General features: G+C 50.6%; 1 protein-coding gene across 6 annotated transcripts in view; it reads right to left on the bottom strand.

Annotated features, from left to right (window-relative positions):
* fbrsl1 (fibrosin-like 1) overlaps positions 1-20,000 on the bottom strand; it is a 420,341-nt gene that overhangs the window by 129,240 nt on the left and 271,101 nt on the right. For all 6 annotated transcript variants that reach the window (XM_083644557.1, XM_083644556.1, XM_083644560.1 and 3 more), the window contains one exon: positions 11,051-11,080. In XM_083644557.1, coding sequence (XP_083500683.1) covers positions 11,051-11,080 — 30 coding nt within the window. The remainder of the gene's footprint in view (positions 1-11,050; positions 11,081-20,000) is intronic.

The raw sequence follows: 20,000 nt of genomic DNA, 5'->3' as shown, positions 1-20,000 counted from the left end.
GACAGCTCCACAGAAAACAAAACAAAGCCTCCCCAAAATCCAAACCCCTCCTCTTAACTCTTCTCCACCACGATGATATTATTTTTAGTGGCTGAATGAAACTAGCCTGAAACGTTTTGAGATCCAGTAACAATATCTTCCCCAAGAATTATAGCCATGGCTCAATTTTCAACTCAAATGCAGTAATTTATGTACCACACTTGGTCAATTAGTCTTGGAACAAGCACATTTTACCCCACTGTAGGAACAAAATAGCACTGCAACGTCATATTTACGGCCATTATAACGAGAGCATTGTATCTACAAAGGTACTCTTTGGGTTGAAATTAAGTGATCAAAAAGCGAGGCATGGCTGCTCTATCTACGGGATTCCAATGCAGCCCGTGATTTGAATCATTGATTTCATTTCCAGCAGTAAATCTCCAGCGGAGCAGAGGGACAACAACGCTACAGGCCTGCGTGCGTATAAGTGGCGCATGAAGAGAAATCACTCGGCACGCCAGAAGCAATCAACGTTAGCACCTGAGAAATGATTATTTTGTGTTTATTTTGAACGTGTCACTTTTGATTACCGACCGCTGCCGAGACGATAAGCCGCTAATCAATTGATCTCTGGTGGGGCTTGGTGTCATTTTGCACTCAGGCTGGCGGGATGACAGACACACACCGCAGCTATAAATCAACACGGCAATGAGATAAATGCCAGCTCTGTCCCCAAACAACAGGCAGGTTTCTGGCAGTGTGGGAAGGTGATGGCAGCAGGTCAGCCCACCCCTTGGCAGCGGCTCTGTATCATATCACGCTGCCACATTCGCCGTGTGCACACACACGCATGACTCGCACGGCGAGCTCCGGCGACCCGCGGCGTCCCCGCCGAGGTGGCGTGGGGGGCGCGCTCTGTGTTAATGCTCCGACCGGGTGTTGATTGAGCTCCCCAAAAGCCAGTGACGCATGTTGCCTCGGCCTTGGCAGCCGTCCCAGCGTTAAGAACCCGGGCCATATTCAGCCTGTCAGTGCCATGTGTTAGCTCTCCTCAGAGCGCAGCGCTGATGCCACTCAAACCTCCCCCCCACCCCCCCCACCCGCGCCCCTGGCCCCACCCCTGGCCCCACCCCCCACCACCCCCCACCCCCCCCGGCATCTCTGCAGGCACCCCAGGACTAGCAGGTCTGCGCTAATGAAGTCAAATTGATTTAATGGATGCCCATGCTGCCTGCGTCTGTGGCTGCTTGGCAGGGGGAGGCTTTTAATGCCGATGTCTGGCTGTGGCTCCGCACCTCGTAGCCGTAAGCGTGGCCCCGTCTCTTCTGTGCCCCCCCCCCCCCCCCCTTCCCGACACGCGCATCCACTTCGATTACGCCAACGAGCCCTCAGCGACTCGGGGGCCGATCTGCCTGCCCGATAAAAAAGCGGAGTGGCAGGAGGGAGAGTTCCGCAGTTAACTTCCAGGTGCGTCGACTAATTAAAGCCCACTCAAAGGGCGAGGGGAAAAATAACTGGCAAATGAACATGAGTGGCAACCGTCGTTAGTGCCCCGCTTCTCGCCGCCCCCCCTGAGCCCCCCAAATCCCCCCGTTAAGTTTTATGGAGCACCCTTTGATACAATCATTTTTTTCCCTGTAATCTTTCAAGCCCTGTACCTCCTCACCCCCCCCCTCCTCCTCCTCCTGCGGCTGGTGCAGATCAAAGCGGCCTGGTTTCGTGCATGAGGGGCTGCAGTGGCTGAGGCTTGCTGGCTTAATTGAAGGCAGCTGAGCCCCTGTGTGTGTGTGTTTGGGTCCTGATCTCGGAGCGAGCGCTCTCTCCCGGGCGGTCGGGCTCTCCACATCACAGAACCACCGCGCTCGCCCGCGGAAAGTTCTCCCTCCGGAGGCCCGGGTGACGCCCGGGTGCCTGCAGGGGCCTGAGGTCTGGCTCTCGTCGGGCCTCCACGCATCCACACATGGGCATCCGGGTGTTTAGATTGTCCCCGTGATGCTCGAGCGGTTAGCAGGAGGAAGACTCTCGCTGGGTGGGAGAGAGAGAGGCCCGAGACGCGCAGCTCGCTCGCTTCCTTCATTGTCCGTCATCGCCCGCGTTACGAGCGCGCCGCGGCGTAGCTTGATCCTCGCCATTAACAAACTTGGCTCGTCCTTCAGTAGGAAATACTCGGTAAACAGAGACAAAGCGGAGAGAGGCTCAGGAAATAATGATGGCCTATGACCGCTCTTAATGTGTGTTGATTTTTCCCTTTAAAAAACCACTACAAAATAATATGACTAGCGTGCTACTTGGCTGACTGGCCCCTTTGTCTGGAGAGGGAGCCGGGGCTCTCCAAACATTCTTCTGACAGCCACAGTGGACCTAAGCTCCTTGTACACTGATGTGTTCCTGGCCGGTAGAGAAAGCCACGATTCTTGGGGGAAACATTATCTTCGCCTCCTAATAACAACAGGGAATTCTATATTTGTCTCTGATTGCGTAGATGCCATTTGTTGTTGGAGGAAAAGCCAGTCCCGTTGCATTAAGAAGGCTTGTGCAGACAAGCCAAGCCTGGGACAGACACCAGGTCTTGCTGCGCCAGCTCCAAACACACACACACACACACACACAAAGCCCTGTCTTGCATTTTCCAGCCAGCAGAAATGTGTAAGTAATTACAGCCCAACCATGTTTATTGAATAAAAAGCCACTTAGGCATTATGTTTATGCACGATCAGAAACACTCAAATCTTACATCCACGTACACAAAAACAGTTGTGCCTTTTTTCTCCCTCCCTCTCTCTGCAGAAGAACATCTGCAGCCAATATGGACTCAATTTTACTTTTATTACTCATGTGGAAAAATGTATATAGTACTTGGATTGTTATTCAAACACGGGGCCGTTTGAAAAACAAAGACTGGCCCTGCCGTGCTGTTTGGAGCAGAGTGGACACATTGAGCGCCGGCCTGCTCTGGTTTAGCTGCCTATTTAAACGTAGACTGAGATGAGTGCCTATAGGTGAGGCAAAGGGCGAGCGACGGCTGATTGTAATTGAATAATAATAATGCAATGTGCAACGGTGCTCCCCCCGGTAATAACAACGTTCTGATAAGAATCAGTTGGATCATGTTAACGTGTTAGCGCTGGTGGTGCGATCCTTCACAGCTTGTCTTGTTTGATATGGCGCGCGCCACGCTTGGTGTGTCGTCGCGTCATCGAAACCGGCGAGATCTCGAGCAGAAAATTGTGAAATCGAGCATTCCGAGCATTTCACCTTGGCCCTCGCAGGAGAAAATCCTCCCGGCTGTTACAGGACTCAGGTGGGAAAAACAGTATTGAAGAATCCATCGGGGCGATGATACTTCTCACAATAACAATGGTCGTGGCTGTTTTATTAACGCCCTCTGCCAGCACAAACAATTTCTCCGAGAGGAGACAGTGAGCGAGAGAAGATTACAACCCAGACGCCACCATGTTATGTTTTCACACCTCCCCCGCCCCCCCGAGAGGCTGGTGTATGTTGTTCTGCTAGCCGCAAATCGTCTATTTTCATCCGTGATGCTAACCGACAGTGCTAACCTAAGAAGAGGAATCCGGAGCGGGCGATTGGGGGTGGCACATCGCTGACGCCATCGCTATGCCGGCTTTCCCTTCGCGCCGCCGCAGCGTGACACGCATCGCTAGTGACAGGCCGTCTTTGCTGATGTCAGTTGGCCGCGTCCGCTGGCCCCGCAGAAGCTCAGAGTCTTTCCCTGTCATCGCTGCCTCCTCTCCTTCCCAACATGCATTAGGGCCGGGTTTCTCCGGCGAGCGAGCGAGCATGCCCTCGCGCTCGTTTCAAGCACGAAAACACACACGCTAAGACAAAGTACCCCCCCCCCCCCCCCCCCCTCCTTTCGCTTCAGAGACAAATCCAAAATGTGCTCAGAGATCACCGCACACTAACACGCTAAATGCGCAACAGATGTATCTCTTGACAACCGGGGGGAAAAGGAGAAGAAAAAAATGACACCGCACAGCACACATGATCTGGAGCGGACCAGAGATGAGAGCATGTTGCAAACAGCCCAATATAAATTAAATAGTTAAGTGTTTCCAGGCGTGGTGTAAGAGCTGGAGGAGACCAACATCATGATACCAGCTGATGGAAACATAAACCCACATTTCCACAGCAGGGCTTTTTCGGCGGTTCATTTCTGGTCGATCTGCGAAAAGCCAGAGCTCGCCATGCTTGTCAGCTCAGAAGATGATTATGAACGTATGAGGCGAAGGTAACTGACCTTAACTCTAACGTTAACCAATAACCATACTGGAGAGATCTTGCATCTAAAGATAGTCTTGGAGATGGAAAAAAACGGGATTGACATTCAAAGTTGTTGTTTTTTTGTCCAGAACGTGAAAACCATGGTGACCAGAGGGAAGAACTGAGTGAGAGAAAATGAAAGAGAGAGAGAGAGAGAGAGAGAGAGAGAGAGAGAGAGAGAGAGAGAGGGAGAGAGAGAGAAGAAAGAGGAGAAAAATGACATCTCCATATTAAGGCCTGTGTTGCCGGTGTCAGTTGTAATTTCACAGTGCCTGTGGGGAGCTGAATGCAGCCAGTCGGCTCTGGTCTTGTCTCGTTCCTCCTCCATTTTGAAATCAGGGCCGGCAAAATCCCAAGCTGAGGGGGGGGGGTGGGGTGATGGAGGGAAAGGAATATTACTGGCAAATTGGTTTTAGATTAAAGGAGGTGGCGAGGAGGCATTCTGCTTTCTCAGCTCTTTCCCAGGTGCACTTCATCTAATTTCATTAAGGAGATGAGGACGGATGATCGCTTGTGTCGAAACATTAAGCCGCTCCGTTTCTCCCCGCCCGTTAAAAAAAAAAAAAAAAAAAAAAAAACGTTGGGGTTGTCAGCGGCCCGGCGGGTGGTCTGTTTGTTATTGAATACGACGGCGCTCCTCTCGGACACCAAGCTGGAATCTTGCTCGGCGGCGGCGGCGGATGATGATGATGAGTGTGCATGTGTGTGTGTGTGTCTCTCTTCCAACATGGCTGCCGCAAGAGAAGAGGAACAGAAACGAGAAGAGAGCGCAGGCAGGCAGGCATTGAGCGATAGGGAGCAGGTAGTTCATAAAACAAGGGGGGAGGGGAAAACAATGATAAGACAAATAGACAGGTGAGGGGAGTGTTGATGTTCTGCACTTACATCCTCATTGCGTGCTCGTTTTTTTTCCTCTCTCTTTTCTAGGCGGGTGCACCGCTCGCCTCTCTCCCCCCCCCCTCACGATACATCACCTGGGAGGACGGCGCTAGCTTGACGAGCCGTTACCGATGAGGCGGGCGAGACGCTCTGACGTGAGCCGGGGATACGGCAGCCATTCCTCCGGCGGAGAAGAAGATAGCGGCGGGAGGGCGGGAGGGAATTAATGTGTCAATCAAAGCCGGCGCGGCGGCTGCCTCGCCACAGATGAGTACGACGCTGCCATAAAAAGAGCTGATAGACAGGATGTGGTAATGGTCCTGGGAGACTCGCCCACCCCCAGAGACGGATAGCGTTTCTGCTGAGTGACTGCTCTGCAAATAGGACCAAATAGGATTAGCCCACCTGGGTGTCCTCCGCGCAACGCCGCGACGAGGCGGCAACGCACCTGACATGAGGCCGCCATGTTAACGTCGGCAGAGGACAGACGGTGACAGCCAGCGACACAGACAGACAGACAGACACCAGACAGACACCAGACAGACAGACACGAGACAGACAGACAGACAGACAGACACTGTATTATGTGCCGAGGTGAAAGACTACAGAGGGAATTGGAGGAGATGGTGAGGACGGCGGAGTGGGGCCCTAATGGAGATAGGATGACACTTCAGGGGAGTGCATGAACAAACTGAGAAGGGATATAAAGCCCACTCTATTTACACTTTCTCACTCCCTCTCACTCTTGCTCTCGCTCCCTCATTCTCACTCTCTCTCTCCAATGAGAGAAAAATGACCGTCTGGAGCATCTGAGACAGACGTGTCAGAAGATGTCAGGGTTGGCTTGCTGATACTGTATATAGCAGGTGCAGCGGGGAGGGGTGGGGGGGGGGGCGGCGGCGTTTATAGTGCTTGAAGAAACCCTTTTAATAACGCACGGTCTTATGGGTAATGTGGCGTTCCCGAGGTTTGTCAAGTTCTTCTACAAGCAAATTCCCTTTCACAGAAACCAGGTTCAACCTCACCGTTAAAGGTGAACATCAATAATCAAGACCTTGAGTGTCACTAAAAGCCTAATAACATTACTGGTTTTAACTACGTTGGGGCAATAAAACAACAACAATCACCTAGTTCACATCATCAAAGCGCTCAATTGGGCCCTAAAGTTTAACAGCTTCCTCATGAGCCAAATAAAAGAATGTAAGTGGGCAGGATGTGAAGTAACACATATCTCATACAGTCACAATTAGATCAGATATTGGCCTTGTGACATCGTGCTGTCTGGGATGTCACAGCCATTTACAAACACATTTTTGTGTGAAAGAGTAAATGGCTAACACGTGTTCCAGGCATATAAAAACATTTTCATCAACTGACAGTCACACAGAGGCCGTGACATGGAAACTGACTCAAACTCCCCCATTACAAAGACCTCAAAAACAAGATGTATATCTATTATAAGTATATCTCCACACAGTACCTCTGTTGTGGAGGTATATCTCCACACAGTACCTCTGTTGTGGAGGTATATATCCACACAGTCCCTCTGTGGTGGAGGTATATCTCCACACAGTCCCTCTGTGGTGGAGGTATATCTCCACACAGTCCCTCTGTGGTGGAGGTATATCTCCACACAGTCCCTCTGTGGTGGAGGTATATCTCCACACAGTACCTCTGTTGTGGAGGTATATATCCACACAGTCCCTCTGTGGTGGAGGTATATCTCCACACAGTCCCTCTGTGGTGGAGGTATATCTCCACACAGTCCCTCTGTGGTGGAGGTATATCTCCACACAGTCCCTCTGTGGTGGAGGTATATCTCCACACAGTACCTCTGTTGTGGAGGTATATATCCACACAGTCCCTCTGTGGTGGAGGTATATCTCCACACAGTCCCTCTGTGGTGGAGGTATATCTCCACACAGTCCCTCTGTGGTGGAGGTATATCTCCACACAGTCCCTCTGTGGTGGAGGTATATCTCCACACAGTACCTCTGTTGTGGAGGTATATATCCACACAGTCCCTCTGTGGTGGAGGTATATCTCCACACAGTCCCTCTGTGGTGGAGGTATATCTCCACACAGTCCCTCTGTGGTGGAGGTATATCTCCACACAGTCCCTCTGTGGTGGAGGTATATCTCCACACAGTCCCTCTGTGGTGGAGGTATATCTCCACACAGTCCCTCTGTGGTGGAGGTATATCGCCACACAGTCCCTCTGTGGTGGAGGTATATCTCCACACAGTCCCTCTGTTGTGGAGGTATATCTCCACACAGTCCCTCTGTGGTGGAGGTATATCTCCACACAGTCCCTCTGTTGTGGAGGTACAGTATATCTCCACACAGTCCCTCTGTTGTGGAGATATATCTCCACACAGTCCCTCTGTTGTGGAGATATATCTCCACACAGTCCCTCTGTGGTGGAGGTATATCTCCACACAGTCCCTCTGTTGTGGAGGTATATCTTCACACAGTCCCTCTGTTGTGGAGATATATCTCCACACAGAGTCTCTGTTGTGGAGGTATATCTCCACACAGTCCCTCTGTCGTGGAGGTATATCTCCACACAGTCCCTCTGTTGTGGAGGTATATCTCCAGCGTGCGGTTAGTCCCTGTGTTTAGCACGGCTATGGGCAAACACACACCGAGCGTTGCTTTAATAACAGTTAAGACACAGAGAAAACATTCTCTCATTGTGTGGGTTTTCCCTCCAGTCACAGGCGAGGTGAGTCAAGGTCAGAGCTGTTATTGTTATTGTCATTGTCAAACGTCACGTAATCCTGGATCCTTGGGACCTCCCAAGAAGGGAAGGCAGGCGATGAGAATGGAACACCCACCCTATGTGATTGCTTGTTTCCTCAAGGCTGGGCCCAATCTGCATAGATATCGCCCTATAATGCCAGCCTCACGCTGAACCAGAAGTGACAATATCCCGGAAAAAAATGAAAGTCTTGACGCAATGTTTTGGAAACACGTCGGTATCTCCGAGCATCGCTTTCGATACGAGTGTTTCACCACAGACGCTGCTATCAAAGCCGGGCGCGCCGCAGCGGCAGCTCGTCACTTTTTATTCAAACGCCGTGTAACTGATTGCACCCTGGGGGTACACCTGGAAGCAATATTCTAATTAAGTTAATCTGTGAAATCCTGACAATGTGGGTGTTCAGGTGTCTGCTAATCTGATGTGAAAGGAGCCTTTGTTTTGGTTGGAGAGAGGCGGGAGGAGCTGGCACCTGTTTCAGCCAAACGTTGCAGAAAATTAACGCCGCAGAGTTATCCTGAGTGCTGGCAATTACAAATGACAGTGTTTGTCTTTCTCCTCATGGAAACCCATTTTTACACCCGCGCCTTTTCTTTTTTTTACTTTTGGTGATGGCTTGTCAAGATGTCTCTCCTCCTCCCCCCCCCTCACCACCACCACTCTTCTTCTTCCCTTCCCCAGCAATTTGCAATGGATGATTCACTACAACTCTCATCATCTTGATTAGGCTGTTCTCATTCACTGTCTGTGCTAAAACCTATGAACAGTAAAGCACTATCATTCATATGTCTACCCATTCTTCACCACGCAACATTCAAATAAGCTGGAGTGCCGCTTACAGTAGGGGCAGTGGTTGGGGTGGTCAGTAGGGGGCAGCGGTTGGGGTGGTGAAGGCATAAAACACTCGCCTTTCACGCCGGGGATCCGTGTTCGAACCTGGCATGTCCAAAGTCAAAATTTCAACCATATTTAACATTTTTGTAATTTAAGCCGAACACAAACCATAAGCCTAAACTTAACCAAGTTGTTTTACTTGCCTAAACGCAAGTTGCCCAAACCGTTTTCAAGCAGGAAACGCACCATGCCTCCCCGGGCACCACCAGGCCATCCTCCACACGCTGAATGCGTTGGACATTCGTGGGATTATGCGCAAAACTGACGGAAAACGGTTTTCGTAAGATATCGTACTGTACGAACATTTCATGAGAATACGTCTTCATGCAGATACTGAGACGTTACCATCCATCAATCAGTACAGTTGAGAAATATAAATACTTACCTTATACACAATCTAACAGCACATTCACACAGGTTGCACTATTCTTATCAATTGTGGGCGAGGCCAGAGTCTCTGATTGCATCTGTGTAGCAATCTCATGCAGCTACAAAGCTCTGAACAGGTAAATCATGTATTCTGGTGTTGCCTTTCATAACGTTTCATAACAGTTGTAGAGAACTGGGAAGATTTGAATGGCTGGAATCCAAAAAACGTCCACTGCCAGGCAAAACTATTGTTCATGAATCAAAATGACACTGGTAGGGAAACAAGGAAGTGTGCAAATCGTATTGGCTGTTGACAGCCTATGACCACGAAAGGTTCAGCTGTGGCTCTCTTTTCCCAGCAACCTCAGTCACTCAGCTCTATAGGAAATCAATGGACTAACAGTCACTTGTTGATCATGCTGCTCACCGTGTGAACGCATGGTAACTTGTAACAAAGGTGACATGAGATGGTGTCCGGGTAGTGCAGCAGTAGATTCCCTGCCTACCAGGAAGGATGGGGGGGGGGAGGGGGAGATGGATACAGCATAGTATCGTGATATTTTGTCTGGCAATATATCGTATTGCACATTAACAAAAACTCACGAAAAAAAACGATAAACAATCAGTTTTGTCAAACAAAAACAACAAAGCAAACAACAACAAAAAAAACTATAAACAATGAGTTTTGTCAAACAAAAACAACAAAGCAAACAACAACAACAAAAACTATAAACAATGAGTTTTGTCAAACGCTTCCCCCCTCTCCTCTCCTCTCCTCTCTCCTACCCTGCACCCCTCTCTACCCCCCACAGTGATGCCAGGCGGGCGTATGGAGACTGACAGGCCTGCTAGCCTCCCTCTGTCGTGTCGACTAGCGAGCGGCCTCAGTTCCTTCTCGCTTCAATGAAGAGATAAAAGCCTATTGACTTGCCAGGCTACAGTTAATGCAAATTGGGGCTGCTGCTATCAATGTATTATTTATAGGGAGAGCCACAGACATTTCCACAGAACTGGGAGCTAAGCTTACAGCAGATTAGACATGCTATCTCATTCATTTACCAGGGAGTAATTGCTAAACTGTGGGGGAATTGGGATGCGCGATCGAGGCTCCCCGAAGGCGCTTCATCTCCAAGCCAGGTGGCTGCCATCAGCCAACCAGCATATAAGTCCGTGATAAACACATATACAGAAGTCAAGTTAACCCTGATAGGCTACATCTGTCAGACTGTCACCTGTATCTGGCGAATACCTGATGCCATCACCGGCAAAATGGTACGCTTCTATTTGACGCACACACAGACACGCTAGCTGGTATATTGCTAGCATATTAGCAAACGACTATAGAGGTAACATGTTGTGTGCATGAAATTCATTTGACATTCAAAGATGAACATTTCTATTGAAGGAAGCTGGGAAACGATTTGATCAAGTGCGCACACACGCAGCACACACTATGATCTAGGCTGCAAGGCATAATTCAAGGCGTTATGTTCAGGCATTACGCGTAACAAAAACAATAGACGCCACATCTGCTTACACCCCAAAACTAACAGTGGAGAGAGAGAGAGAGAGAGAGAGAGAGAGAGAGAGAGAGAGAGAGAGAGAGAGAGACACAACAACAACATGGGCTCCTGTACGGGTGTTTTCCTTGTCACTTTCTCGCTGTGTAAAATGCAAATGATGAACAGCGGTGGCAGCGGCGGCGTGTCTATTAGCGCTCGTCTCTTCTCGCTAACAACACACTGTGACTGTCTCCCTGCTTTAGAGCCAGCTCACATTTGTTATTCACAAACTCTCAGCCACTTCACGTGGTGGCGGGCGAATAAACAGGAGGGGGCGGGGCGGGGCGGGGGGGGGGGGGGGGGGGGGTAGCAGTCTTACCTTGTCGTCAACGTCACTCTCGCTGTCACACTGCAACAGAGAAGAGACAGACACAGGGAACATAAAGAATTATTCATTTGCACCCCCCCAGTAGCTCATAATCAGTGCAGTTGTTATTTTTGTGTGCAATCTCTCCTTCACTGACAGCTTTCAGCACAAACGCCCGAAGAATAGAGAGGAGAGAGAGAGAGAGAGAGAGAGAGAGAGAGAGAGAGAGAGAGAGAGAGAGAGAGACATCGGCAGTCTGAAAGAGTTTTTTTCAAATTTCAAAAGTGGCACAGGCCGCACAATAACGCTATTCTGGTGTTCAAATTCAATACTGTGCATTCAACAAAAGGCAGAAAACAAATAATAGTATACGCCGCGTGCTGTTATTTAGGGCTTGTCAGTGACTTCGCATTCAGTTAAAGCTTGTCATTTAGCCTTTTGAGTACGCTGTCAAATTGGTTTGATTATCTCAAGGGCACACACACACACACCAGCAGGGCTCTCTCAATACTCACACCCAGCGCCTATTAAGTGTGCTATTTCAAATCTTGCCTCATGACAAACCAATCTTCAGTTCAGTTCTACAGGTATGAAGGAAGTGAGGAAGAGCGTGGGTGGAATTCTGAATGTTGTCGTCTTGTGTGGCGGGCGGGGGGGGGGGGGGGGGGGGCAAGGCGGCCAAACCGCCTTCTATTCAAGGGAAGTGGTTTTTCGTCAAACTTGTAGTCATTTAGGCGTCAGAATACTCGGCGACCCCGGCTCAAACAAATCAGACCTTGTAAGTTGCAAATAGATTCTGAGTGTTGACAATGAGCGCCGCGCGCGGCTCTTCATTCTTGGCGTGCTGACAGCCACAAGACTGCGACATTATTTTTTCAGAAAATAAATTAGATTTTGATATTGAGAGAGAGAGCACCATGCCTCTTTCTCTTATGACAAAAAATAAAATACATTCAGACCAATTATTTTCCTTTAGTCTACTGGAATGTTTGAGTATGTTTTTTTTTCCCTTTTTAGCTTATTTTCTTTGTAGGATAACAGATCGCTGTAACGGCTGAAAGTCCAAAGTAACGTAAAGCTGTATAGTGTGTATATAAGTGTACAGATGACAGAAGTGCATTCCTTGGCGCTGGCATTCACCCCAATCCTCCCCTTCCGTTTCTCACGTTCATTTGTGACTAATGGTGAATAAATGCTCTTGGCTGGTAACACCCTCCCCGGAGACGACAGACAGTGTGCAGTTGTGGAAGTGGGAGTGGCCGAGCAGTGGGCCACTCCCACTGGACCTCACAGCAGGATGCACGAGGAGCGGAGCGATTCAAGCGAAGAGCCACATGGAGGGAAGGGGGGGGGGGGGGGGGTGTATGGTGGGGGGAGGGGGGGGACGGTGTATGGTGGGGGGAGGGGCCCCCCATTGAAGAAAAAAAAACTGCCTTCAATCCGTCAATTAAGTCTCTGTGGCAACATATTTAAGTGGGCCCTCTTTATTTTCTTTGACTCCCTTTCAGAACCGGGCACAATGGGGAGGGAGTTGGGTCAATGGCAGCACAGCGGCCCTTTGTAGCGAGTGTGGTGGGTCCAAATGTATAATTAAGTAACGAGAGTAATCAGTGCAAGGGCTCAGTGGCCGGGCAGGGGGGGTGCAGCCTCCACTCACTGCCCCGCCATTCATCAGACTCGGCAAAAGACAAGGGATATAGTGGGAGGAGTCCTGGCTGGCAGAGGGTTCGAGTGAAGAAATGCTGTGGCTCGACCCCCTTAGGATGCTTTATATTGTTGCGTTTGTATCTCTGTCTGCAGAAGAAGAAACTTAGGACGCTTTATATTGTTGTGTTTGTATCTCTATCTGCAGAAGAAGAAACTTAGGACGCTTTATATTGTTGTGTTTGTATCTCTATCTGCAGAAGAAGAAACTTAGGATGCTTTATATTGTTGTGTTTGTATCTCTATCTGCAGAAGAAGAAACTTAGGATGCTTTATATTGTTGTGTTTGTATCTCTATCTGCAGAAGAAGAAACTTAGGATGCTTTATATTGTTGTGTTTGTATCTCTATCTGCAGAAGAAGAAACTTAGGATGCTTTATATTGTTGTGTTTGTATCTCTATCTGCAGAAGAAGAAGAAAAACACACGCCGGAGCGCCCACTGTGCATATGGAGGCCTTCTTACAGGAGATGTGGAACAAGGACATGACAGAGAGAATGACGTATTGAGTTTGAGACGTTCTTTCTTTCTGCTGGAGTGATTGTTGTGTGTGATTATAGAGCTGTGGGGGGGGGGGGTAAGAAGAAGAGAAGGACGCGCAGCAATATAAAATGTCCCTGATAAGACAGATAAGACGGGAGAAGCACATGCTTGAGTGTGGGGGAATTTGATTGTAAAATGCATTCCATCGCTTCTGGGAAAAATCATGTTCTTTGCACACTATAGCATAATACTGCTATTTTAGGCAATAGCATTTTTTTTTCTTTATTTCAAGCTTGAAATAATTGTGTCCTAATAGGTGCTATTTTTTTTTCTTCTAAACCGTGTCTATCACATTTTGATGGCCCACATAAGAGTGGAGAACGAGAGAGAAATCTGCCACATTTCGTTGCGACATGTGCTCTTTTCTCTCGGGGGAATGTTTGCAAACCCTAATTTGCGGCTTTGGCTCGTCAAAAGACCTTCATTACAGAGTGCAGGGCGTGAAGAAGAGACCGTGGCTTACGGCTTCCTGTCAATCAAGTCTCCATTCAGACCCCACGATTCTGGACAGATTAATTGTCAGCCATTTACTACTGTATACCGCTTGTTATTGGCTCATCACAACCTGTGGTAATAATCACCAGCAGCCATTTTGTTCCCTCGCCACTCGTACATTCAAACATTCACATTCAAAACAGCCGTCTCTCCTGTCTCCATCCGGTCAAATGGATCCAACCTGCAGCTGAAAGCCTCCTCAGGAAAACCAGTGTGAATGTGTTGTTAGCATGCGACCCAACAGATGACATGTATTCCCCGGGCAGGCAGGCGCGCTCCCTGCCCCGTTGTTGCTGCTGCTGCTGCTGCGGTAGCCGTGAGACGAGGGAGGAGGCCTCTACTGGGCTAACGCCGGCGAGGAGGAAAAATAATATCAAAAGAGCACAGCAGGGGGCTTATCCCTTTACAAGAAGCATTCACTGCAGCAGAGTGTAGAGGGGATACTAGCTATGGCTCAGAGAGAGAGAGAGAGAGAGGGGGAGAGAGAGAGAGAGAGAGAGAGAGAGAGACAGTGAGCACAGCAGGAGAGAGAGAGACAGGTGTAACAAAAGTAAGAGCAGGCAGGGGGGATGCTATAGAGATGAACGGATGGAGGTGGTGTTAGTAATAGAGTAGTTGTATTCAGTACTGTATCTGATTGCCTATTGGGCTATGACACTTGGTTGAATCAAAGTAAGGAATACAAAGAACCTATAAAGGTGTCAAGATTGGCCTATGTGCCTATGTGTGTGTGTGCGTGTGTGTGTGTGTGTGTGTGTGTGTGTGTGTGTGTGTGTGTGTGTGTGTGTGTGTGTGTCAGGTTTCCAGCACCTTCTTACACATCAAATTAAAGGTCTTTTTTTCTCAAATTCACAAACTTTCAAGGATTTCAAGGACCCGTGGGGACCCTGGTGTGTGTGTGTGTGTGAGAAGGAGGCTATGCCACGCAGTACCCTCCCTTTGGTTGAATCTCCACACTGGGCGAGTGTTCACCACAAACCAAATGGTAAAAATTCAAAAGCTCAACCCCAAAAAGGGAATCTTCCCTAAACAACAGGGCCTGGTGGTCAGAGGGGACGTTGTTAAAATGGGGGAGATATGCTGCTCGCTAAGCTGCCTGACAGGAGCCAAGCCCCCAGTGGCTCTTGTCTCTCATGGATATTCACCAACCACAGGAAGGAGAAGAAAGAAACTGGCTTGCTCTTCAGAGGCAGGGAGCGAGCAGCAACATCTGCACCTGGCAACCGCCAGCCACGAGGGGGTAACAAGGGACCTCCCCCCTCTCCTCCCAGCCCCCCCCACCTCCTCTCCAGCTCAACCCCCCCCCAGCCAGCACATCAGACAGATGCGTTTGACATTTACACAGCTTTCAACACTTCAGAGAGAGGGAGATTTATTGTGCCAGCGGCCCTGGCTGGAGCCGGGCCTCGACCCGGGCCGGCCCCCGTGACGGCCCTGTAGCTCAGCCCTGAAATGAGGCCGAGGCCGAGGAGAGCCGAGGGGAGAGAGAGAGAAAGAGAGAGAGAGAGAGCGGGGGGACGGAGGGAGAGAGAGAGAGAGAGAGAGCGGGAGAGAGGAAGAGAGAGCGGGGGGAGGGAGGGAGGGAGGGAGGGAGGGAGGGATGGATGTCTCGATTCTCCGGGACATTTTCTCTGGCAGATTCCAATAGACGTGCGGGGGGAAGACAATAAGCGTTGCGCATCCCGGAGCACATTAAAACGACTGGCCAAATTAATCACACAGTTTCCACTTGTCACACTCGGAGGAGACTCTGCCATGAATTCCGCCTCGGAGATAGAGAGAGAGAGAGGAACAGAGGAGAGAAGTCGCCCGGCGACGCAGACTGCTGGCACGGCCTCAGCGTCTGGCGGGGACTGTCTGCCTGAATACTGATGGTGGCCCCGCCTGTACGTGCTGCAGGATATATTAAAAGAAAGAGAGGCAAAACAAGAGGAGCCAGAGCTGCTGGCATATGAGTGTCACTGTCAGTTCCTTCACACACACACACAAAAAAGAGAAGAAGAAAAATACAAACGGTGCATATGCATAACAATATTTGCAAATTGGCCACATGGCACAGTTGTGAAGAAGACTTGACAGCCTGTGTAGATTGTTATTCAGTCTTTGGCACCAGATTATGTTGTGAGTGTGAGGAGTTTAGAAGGGAATTTGCGGGTGGGAATGAGAAATAAAAATAAAAATAATAACTCCACAATATTTACTAACAATATTTCCAAAACAAGACGATGTTTCACAGCATGCAGTTTTGCTCACGTGTGATTTTACATTGTGAAACGGCCCCCAAAAGACTTGATTGTGTTTTGTATTTAGCATTTCTCTCATTTCTTTCACATGTCAGCTGGCTCGCTTTGAATCCTAAGAATCTCTATAGTCCTCTGAGGCATCGATCGAGTGTCTAGTTAAGCTAGCCTAGCTTAAACGCTGAGCGAGAGAGAAGAGAATAAAATACACTGTATGGAAAACACAAACCCCCTCTGACTTAACAGCGGGGACAGCAGGTGCTCCGATTGATCCGTCGTCCGGACGAATAGGCCAACGAGAACGCGACATTCACACATCTTCATATCGATAAGCAAAGGCTTAAATCTAGAAGACATTTCTCCACGGACGTCTAGCGAGATGCTTGTGGTTGTGAGGGGGAGTACTGACAAAACCAGATCTCCTAGGGCGAGAGCGCGCGCGGGTAATGGTCCATTTAGATAGTCGAGAACCAAAACGGTGCCTGATACTCGTGGAACAACATCAATTTCTTGCCGCAATTTCCCTCCCGTGGATGCTGGGATGAGGTGTGGGGATATTGGCGCTGTGGCCACTCTGATGGGCGTGGTGCACGAGCAGTGTCTCAGGATCGCCCGGAGGACCTCCCGCCAGGCGGACAAACGACGGCACGATCTCAGAAGGGCCGCGGGGGTCTCTCTCTGCGGCCTCGTCATGCAGGGTACAGCCAGGCCGCGGGGGTCTCTCTCTGCGGCCTCGTCATGCAGGGTACAGCCAGGCCGCGGGGGTCTCTCTCTGCGGCCTCGTCATGCAGGGTACAGCCAGGCCGCGGGGGTCTCTCTCTGCGGCCTCGTCATGCAGGGTACAGCCAGGCCGCGGGGGTCTCTCTCTGCGGCCTCGTCATGCAGGGTACAGCCAGGCCGCGGGGGTCTCTGTCTGCGGCCTCGTCATGCAGGGTACAGCCAGGCCGCGGGGTCTCTCTCTGCGGCCTCGTCATGCAGGGTACAGCCAGGCCGCGGGGGTCTCTCTCTGCGGCCTCGTCATGCAGGGTACAGCCAGGCCGCGGGGGTCTCTCTCTGCGGCCTCGTCATGCAGGGTACAGCCAGGCCGCGGGGGTCTCTCTCTCTCTGCAGCCTCGTCATGCAGGGTACAGCCGGAGTTCTCCAACTCCAACTTTCAGAACTGATGAATAGGATGTTTTGCTTGCTGCTCGCTCGCACGTCCTCGCCCTCTCTGAGAAGCACCGGCGCCTTAGAGAGGAGTTCATGAGTCACCGACGAGGCTGAGGGGGTGGTGAGTGTGTGTGTGGGTTGGCATCAGGATATAGTATAGGAAAATCAAACATCTCTCTGGGGTACTACTGCAGATGGACGTAGATACCCTTCTTCGACCAAGGCAGTGGCAGGGCTGGTTCAGAGCCTCTCAACCCAGTTGTTTTCGACAGCGAGAGAACTGGCTCTCGGCCAGAGTGGCACCGACTCTTTGCTAGACTTGACCAACCAAAACCCACGAGACAAAGAAGATCACTATAAAAAAAAATGAAGAAAGAAAAAGAAGAGAAAAAGAGAGCTTTGTGTGGATTCATATCGAGAAAGCAGAAGTACGGACGTGAAATCCGAGCAGCAGTGGAATAAGAATCAAAACGCGTTACGTAATGACCTCAAACGTAACCCGCCGCTCATAGCGGTCACAACGAGCAGCAGCAGCACAAATGGCGCTAGCGTTGCCGGGACTTAGCGGAGACGCATACAGACGTAACACGGTGACGTGACGTAACGACACGGCTCTGGGGGCTTGGGGGCCAGCTTTTCGCCCCGTGGAAAAGCAAAGCGGTTCTCTCAGAAGGTTGGCAAGTTGAACCAACAAACCGGGCTCTATAGCACCAGCAGGTTCCAGTCGGTGGGGAAGGGGGGAAACAATGTCATGGCTACTGTCAAGCTAAACACCGAGATGCTTGTGGGAGCAGAGGAGCAGCGGTGCACTAACATTAGGCTTTACACGGCTCACATAACACCACTGCACTCTTCAACCCTCTCCATCATGGACAGAGAGAGGGAGAGAAAAAATCAAGCCATTTCTCCTGACCCCCGCGAGCTGTATTTGAAAGCAGCACGTAGCAAAGTGATTTGATCACAGGATCAAATCTATACAGCCATTTGACCCTTGACCTCACCACCAGGCAGCAGGGGAAGTCAGCTGATTACCTCGGGTCAGACTAGGAGCTGTGGATTAGGGAAGTATTGATCGTGGTGAAGATGGAAGCTCCGGAGGGAATGAGAGCGCGAGAGAGAGGGAGAAAAAAAAAAAAACAGCTCCGGCGGGTAGAAGTGATATCGACCGGAGGAGGAGGAGGAGGAGGCCGAGACAGCCTCTCACGTAAAAAGCATATTTGAGCCGGCAAACACAGAGAGAGAGGGGAGGCGGCTTCGGGCTGGAGGAGAGAGGAGAAAGAGGAGAGAGGAGGACAGTGAGAGAGGGAGGGAGAGAGAGCTGGTAGGATGGATTGAAGCAGACTAAAGCAGACTACTCTGTGCTCTTTGCATTAGCCAGACTCGGGTTCCGAGCTGACACACTTAAGGGAGCAGTCAGCGGGGGCCGTGTAAATCAAGCCGGGGTGCGGAAAGATATAGTTCTGACCCGGGGCCAAGCCAAGCAGGCTTTAACACGACCCAGAGCCCGTGTAAACAGCTCGGAGACCCCGGCAGCCGCTCCGCGCCGCTTCCATGCAAAGTATGCGGTGAGGTGGAGGAGGAAGGAGAGGGGGGGAGGGGGGGGAGGTGCATAGATAGATTGATGGTGATGGTGGGGGGGGTGGGGGGGGGGGGGGGTGAACTTGAAGAGCCCCCTCCGTCTCACTAAATTAAAGGACCGCCTTGTCCTTTCCAACAAGACATCCCTCAACTTTGGCTTCCAGCGCTCGCCGGGGGAGCGGGGGGGCTGCTGCTGCTGCTGCTGCTGGCCTGGACCCATGGAGTCGTTTGGCGAGGGGGAAAAACAAGACACTAATGGCAGATGTATGAGGGAGCGGGGAGCATTTATTCAGCACAGAGAGAGAGAGTGAAAAAAAATAAGAGCAAAAACCTGAAGGGACGGGGAATACACAACTGTGTTATGAATATAGTCGCAGAAGAAAAATGATGGCGGTCGTCGAGAGAGAAACACTGATTTACGGCGCCCATGTTGCTCCCCCCCCCTCCTCCCTCCCGCAGCTCGTCTTTCATAACGGCTCCCTTCGGCTTCTTCTTGTCTCCGCTGACCGTGACGACTGTAGCCAGCTAGCTAGCTCGCCTTCAGAGGCAAGAACACACACACACACACACACACACACACACACACACACACACACACACACACACACAGACACACACACAGACACACACACACACACAGGACTCACACACAGACTCTCTCACACACACACACACACACACACACACACACAGACACACACACAGACACACACATACACACACAGACTCACACACAGACTCTCTCACACACACACACACCACACACACACACACAGACACACACACACCCTCGGCCCCTCCCTGTGTTTTGACAGGGCCGCGGGCCCGGCTGGCGCTGCCAGACGCTGGGCATTGGAAATGTAAGTCGGGGCGTAGGAGAAATTAGGCGAGGCGGCACGGAAATGGGATGTTCGACTTGAACTGGCCCCGGGGGCAGCAGAGAGTCTCCCCGTGCAGCTCCGCTGGCTGCCTGGACAGTTTGATGGAGCGAGCGGAGGCTTCCCCGCGGTCCCCGGCCGCCGTCTCTAACACTGATGTAGCTCAGTGAAGAACAGATTGAGCCTGCAGGCATCGCTCTGTACTGCTACTACTCCCCTCCTCTCTCTCTCTCTCTCTGTACTGCTACTACTCCCCTCCTCTCTCCTCTCTCTTGTACTGCTACTACTCCCTCCTCTCTCTCTCTTCTCTCTCTGTACTGCTACTACTCCCCTCCTCTCTCTCTCTCTCTCTGTCCTGCTACTACTCCCCTCCTCT

Source organism: Poromitra crassiceps (assembly GCF_964638095.1).
Source record: "Poromitra crassiceps genome assembly, chromosome: 10".
Lineage (NCBI taxonomy): Eukaryota > Metazoa > Chordata > Actinopteri > Beryciformes > Melamphaidae > Poromitra > Poromitra crassiceps.
The sequence above is the reverse complement of the archived record's forward strand: the minus strand, read 5'-3'. Positions and strand labels throughout refer to the sequence as shown.